This window comes from Histoplasma capsulatum, genomic scaffold, assembly GCF_000149585.1.
Source record: "Histoplasma capsulatum NAm1 scaffold_7 genomic scaffold, whole genome shotgun sequence".
NCBI lineage: Eukaryota > Fungi > Ascomycota > Eurotiomycetes > Onygenales > Ajellomycetaceae > Histoplasma > Histoplasma mississippiense.
In genome coordinates, this window is record NW_001813976.1 from 2,315,013 (window position 1) to 2,320,891 (window position 5,879).

Consider the following 5,879-nt stretch of genomic DNA (forward strand, 5'->3'; position numbering starts at 1 on the left):
TGATCTTCTTCGTATATTTTAAGGGGAAATCTGGTGTGTATAGCGACACACGGGCCACTGCTGTGTGCGGGAAAAGTAAATTGCTGATGAGTTTCAGCGTATAGTTGTTTGCCCAATAGCCTTGCGTCAAGGTTTCTCTTTGATATTTGATATCTTCATTCGAGCGATATGCCGCATAAACAATAAAACAAATCCCAATGTGTAATTTGAAAATAGCTGGATGCCAAATATTAGAAATGCCAGTGACGGCTTCTTCATTCCGTTGCAACTTTATAATACCACTGAGGCCACTGAGGAGAAACATAGTTTAGCCTCCTCTTCGAGTCATAACGTGTGAATGCTTCTCTTCTTGCTCACTCGGTGACCGTCCCCATTTTCATCAATGCGATGCAGTCCGGATAGTCCAGCAGCTTGATTTTGAGGCAACTCGAGCTTTTGCATCAGCTTTCCGATGGCGACATAGTCCTGTGCTCCCAGACCAGTCGGCTGGCTGTTGAAGTATGTCACAACAAGCTCCAGAGCACGGCGTGCCTCATCGTGAGTAGGAGAGCCAGGAGACGATATGGGGGAGGCCGTAGTGGGCTGCGGTGGTGGTGGGGGCTGCATGGAATTTGTTTTGATCTCTGGATTGCTGCGGTTCCTCTTGATTATGGATTCATTTGATGATGGGCGAGCATTCCCATGGTCTTCGTCGGCAACATCTGGAGACGTGGACGGCTGAAAGACATTTTTAGGTGACACATGATCCGACGATCCGTTGGCAACAGGTTCTGTTACGGCAATTGGGAATGTCTGGCTTCTTGGACGACTGGAATTGCTGCCCAAATCCTGCTGGACACGTGGTTGATTTCCAGGACTGAAAGGGTTCTCCGAAAAGACAATAGGGGTAGGACTGGCTGTGCTGGTTGGAAGCGAGAGTTTTCTGTCAGCTGAATTGGCACTTTGCGAGTGGGAGAGCTGCCGGAATTCAGAGCTATACCCCGGCAAGGCACCATCAAGGCTCTCCTTTATAGATGATTTCTGTTTTGGGGATAGAGGCGAAGGAGTTGTTGTTCCGGTTGGCGATAGAGGAGAAAGTGTTTGGCTCGACAAAGATGCGTTGGATTGTCCATTTTCAGGACTGTCCAGTTCATTAACTGCATCAATTGAACCCTTCCGCGACTGAGAGCTTCGTAAATAGTTCTTCTGCTTGAATTTCTCCAGCCAATTGGAGTTCAATATCTTTTGGTGGTTTTCAGGGCCACCAACAGTGCTCGCAAAGAAAATAGCCTTCTCTTTGATCATCTCATCGTTTAACTGACCCCCCTGGCGCTGATGATTCCTAACCCAGTTCGACAGAGCCCGTTCAATGTCCGGGAATTTTCCTTTCGACTTCTTTATTGGTGAACGGCTGCCATCGTCCGGGTAGAGATATTTTTCCTTTTGCCGTAGAACCTTGGAAACGGTGCTGGAAAAAAAAAAAAAAAATCAAGTTAGCAGACAGCATGGGAAAAGACGGCTAGGCTAATTGTGGTTTGCGATGTGTACCTTCGTTCCACCCCGAACATAGCTACCCGGATTAGAAAGTCAGTATGGCAGGTTCTAGAAAAATTGCCTCAGCACATGGGAAAGTATCCCTTACCTCCAATCTCTGTTTGTTTTACATGGGGGTTTTCCTCGTGATACATACACATCCGGCGTCGATCATTGTCCGTTAGAGTCCGTCGCGGTGTAGGAGCTGTGGTGGTTATTGGTGCTGTATGGATGGGATGTAAATTAGGCATAGAGGAAATCGGCATTGGCAGGAGAGGAACTGGCGGGAAGGTCGACTGGGTGGTCAACATGCTAGGCCATTGCGATGGAGTCGACAGAGGCAGCAATTGCTGCGATGTATATGGTTGCGGAATAGACATGCTATAAGAGGGTTCTACTGGCATGACCGGTGAAGAGCCATAGGTAAAGCCATTGAACTCGTTTATTGGCGATTGATGTTGAGAGGGACCATATCCTCCTCCTATCTCAGCCCATTGAGGCGCGCCGAAATCATGTTCTTGCGGTTGAGTTTCAGTGTCCATTTTCCCCCTTTTCTTGCTCTTTCCCTTCTACAAGTAACTCGAAGAGAACCAAGGTGCCTTTTTCTTTCTATTAGCTTTGCGTCTCTTAACCTGTCGAGTTTGTAAGGAGTGGGCTGGAGACGAGCAAAATGTGCCAAGGAGAGGTGGGAGAGTAAAAGTTAGTAAAAGCTAAGTCCAATGAAGCCAAAGCGCAAGTTGGGCGGATCTTGCAGCTATAGATAAGGGAAAATCTGATGCATGATAATAAATGGCAGTAAGTAAGAAACACAGTAGGCCAAAAAGCAAAATGAAAAATCAACAAGGCCAAGTAGGGAACAGGTCAATTCAAATGGGAGGCTCGGATTCCAGGTACCAGGCCAAACAAGCCTATACCTTGTCGAACTTGGTTGATCGGAGATGGGAGGTCAGTGAGGGGCCGCAGAGGCCGTTGTTTATAAATTATAATAATCTAGAGGAAAGACCAGAGCACAGCGTAAAGTGACAAGGTGCGAAAGTACTCCGTACCCTTGTCAGGAACAGATCAGCTATGACTGATTGGTATTTTTGTAAGAAAAAAAAAAAAAGAAAGAAAGAAAGAAAGAAAAGAAAAGAAAGGAAAAAAGAAGAAAAAGAAAAAATAACGGAAAAAGGAAAAAATGTCAGGAGAGTACGAATAGTATTTATCAAGCAAAGAAAGAAGGTTGGAGCCGAAATAAAAAACAATAGAGGGCCGCCAGAAAGTCCAGACGGCTTTGTATACGGAGGTCTCTGGGTATCTCTGGGTATTGGGCTCAGAGCGACGAGGACAGAAAATACCAGAATGCAAGGGGGTTCGAAGCCAATCCACGGGCCTCCCATGGCCTGACGGTCAACGCATCCATCCCATTGGGCATTCGCCTTACAGGCTGAAAATTGGAGAAGTCACAAAAGACGGCAAAGAATTACAGTCCTCATACTAACACCGTCCAGAGAAAATGAAAACCAATACACAAAAAAGAAAGCGATGTCCACTTTATTGGTGAATCAGAATATTGGACGGGCGGTATCGGCATTCTGGTTGGAAGGTACTCCTCCGTACTCGTATCAGGACCACCATGTGTTTACTGTAATTGCGTTTGGCCTTTACCCAAAAGCTTTCCTTCGTAAGTATGGTTTTAAAACAAAATTCAGTGGACTTGAAAAATCAAAATTGGTTGTCGGATTGGCCATCTTGGTGCGGCGCAGTCCTGTCATTCTTCGAAATCCTTGGATAAATCAGAGTCGAAACCCAAGGATAGGCCTTGCTGAGTTTCTGTGTCGAGTTGTTCCCACTCACATAGTTACTGGGTAATATACGGTATGCATGGGTACTTCCATATATTTCAGCCCGACCACAAACGAACCCATTAAAAAATATAGGAATTATCCTGATGGGCGGGGTGAAAGAGGGGGTTTACCTGACGAGATCCTGAATCATGAAGAACTGGAGGGTATCCAGAACAGCCTTCACCAGAAAGACCCCGTTTAGCGCAAAATAATGCCTGACAGGCTGGTGAGGGGAAGGCTTCGGTTGTGGAGATATGCCAAGGTAGGGAAAAAGGGAGCCAGGCGGCGCATGAGCGATCTTGGTGTGGAAACATCGGCAACGGTGGGAAAGTGGGATGCATGGAATAGCTTTGGTGGTTTTTGAATCGTGCAAGATCCTCTCAGACCAACTGCCTGTGGAGTTTCCAATCATCATGAATATTGGTCCTTCTTTTGGAGCTCAAATGGTAGATCCCCAGGATAGTGTTGCACTGCGGCCGGATTACGGGTGAGATTGGATCTACCCATACCCATTGGACATAGAAGTTTTCGCGCTGCGAGATCAGATGAGCTTAGAGAAATCACCTGCCCGTATCTGGACGAGCTATCAGCCAAATGGAGACTGCCATAGATATAAGCGGGAAGAAGAGTTCGGGCTTCTGCTTTTCCCTGAACATCTAGTCCACGAGACTAGAAAACTCCCTAGGACAACAAATTGACATGATTCGAGAAAGGCATATCGCACTTCTGGAACTCCACTACACAGCGCGAAACAGCATCATCCTCGCTGTTGGCTGGAGCTCGTTCCGGTGGTTGTCTCCTAACACTACAGATTAGTCGAAATGGCATTCGCTTGAGAAAAAAGCGGAGAAGGTCGCTGGGCCTGTACTCCGTATGTACTGCACAGTGGACAGTGCACAGTACACATACACAGTGTACGGAATACAAATGTTTATGTCGTTAAGGTTCAAAATTTTCTTTTGATGACTGACACATCCCGCCGTTGATGCGAGGCTCTCTATTTTGTATAATTTTGCTGATTGGCTGGAATTCCGCGTTATTTGACTCTGGGCTTTCAAACTTGTTGGCCATTGATGCATTGCCAGTGTTCAAGCAAACAATTCTTCCAACCTAGTAACAATCAGCAGTGTAAGAAAAAGCAAGCACAGGTTCCGTTACAGAACAACATAATACGTTACCAGACCGACAGATACAATACATACTCCGTACTAATGCCAAGAGGCCTTATATCCATCCTCGAGTCGATGTCAATCCAAGGAATCCATGTCAACTGCTATTTCAGTGGTGTCCATTCCTTGATACAGTGTTATTTTTCCCACCTCGTTTGATCGCATATGAGCTGTGGACATCGGGATTTCCTGCCTCAGGAGAAGAACATTTTTAAACAGGGAATTTTGGAGGAAATGTATGGGCGTGGAACAAAAACCTTAGGTGTCAAAGTCCTATCATTTCTGCCGCTGTACTTATTTTGAGCTCTGGCGTAGAGATTTTTCATTTATATCTCTGGTGATTGCTACTCAGCACGTCTAGCTGTTAATCCAATATCATTTCTGGAGCCTATGGAACAGTTCAGTGCAAGAGTTTGATATGTTTTTTGACTTTCATCATGTGGGGGCACTGCTTAACACTTCTAGCTCTCAAGTTAATGTTGGAGGCATTATTAGATTGGATGGTTCGTTCCCTGGCGCTGCTTTGTTACCATATAAGTAAGACAAGGCTATGTACAGGTCTCTTGTGGTTTCAATTAAGATCTTCCCATCATCTCCGCAGTTTCTCAAAAATTTTTATTGCTATAGTAGTGTCAAAATCAAACTCTTTCGTAAGACTATTAAAATCCAGTGTTTTGCTTACAGCAACTGTTGGACCTTTGTCCCTTCAAATTTGCGGTTAAATGAACCGGGCATCTATCTGTAGGGATCTGGATGGGAATGGAAACGGATCAAGTGCAGTGGAGGAATGTTGTAGTAACATTTCATTCACAATTTCAATTACATAAACCCCATATGAACCGAAATAGTCAGCTAACGAGTTAACTTGTTCAGTCCATCCCTCTATCCCCGCCCCTATTTGATGATATCATTTTTGATCCCCGTAGTCAACAGGGTCCACGGGCATGTACTAGTAGCCACGCCAAAAGGCCATCCACGATGTGCTTTGGACGCCAAGAAGAGCTGGGGCTCCCGGATGAAAATCATCCTTTTCAGCTCCGTCAATAGCAGGTGCATCCTAGACATCCAGAATAAAGAAGAGACATGGGATAAGTGAACCTCGCAGTTAAACCTCTATACCCATGAATATAAGCATCATAGCTCACTTGGTTGCAGCATGAACCTAGCGTGGTTGAAAAATATATATATATATATATATTTTTCACCAATATTCTTACACCTGAGAAGTTGAGTTAGGCCTGATCAACGGTCCAAGCTCCGCCCGCAGCGGCCGGCCCTAGAACTGAAAACTAACTCAAGCCCAAGAGCTAGACAAAAATGATACTGGCAACTCATCACACCAGCAATCATGATTCCCGATCAGCGCTGTCAT

General features: G+C 45.4%; 1 protein-coding gene across 1 annotated transcript; it reads right to left on the reverse strand.

Annotated features, from left to right (window-relative positions):
• Positions 1-254: 254 nt before the first annotated feature.
• On the reverse strand, positions 255-2,054 carry HCAG_06313 (predicted protein; the record flags this gene model as incomplete). Its single annotated transcript, XM_001538658.1, has 4 exons — positions 255-290; positions 358-1,447; positions 1,528-1,549; positions 1,622-2,054. The coding sequence occupies 4 exons, from the start codon at positions 2,052-2,054 to the stop codon at positions 255-257; spliced, it is 1,581 nt and encodes a 526-aa protein (XP_001538708.1).
• Between the last annotated feature and the right edge of the window lie 3,825 nt (positions 2,055-5,879).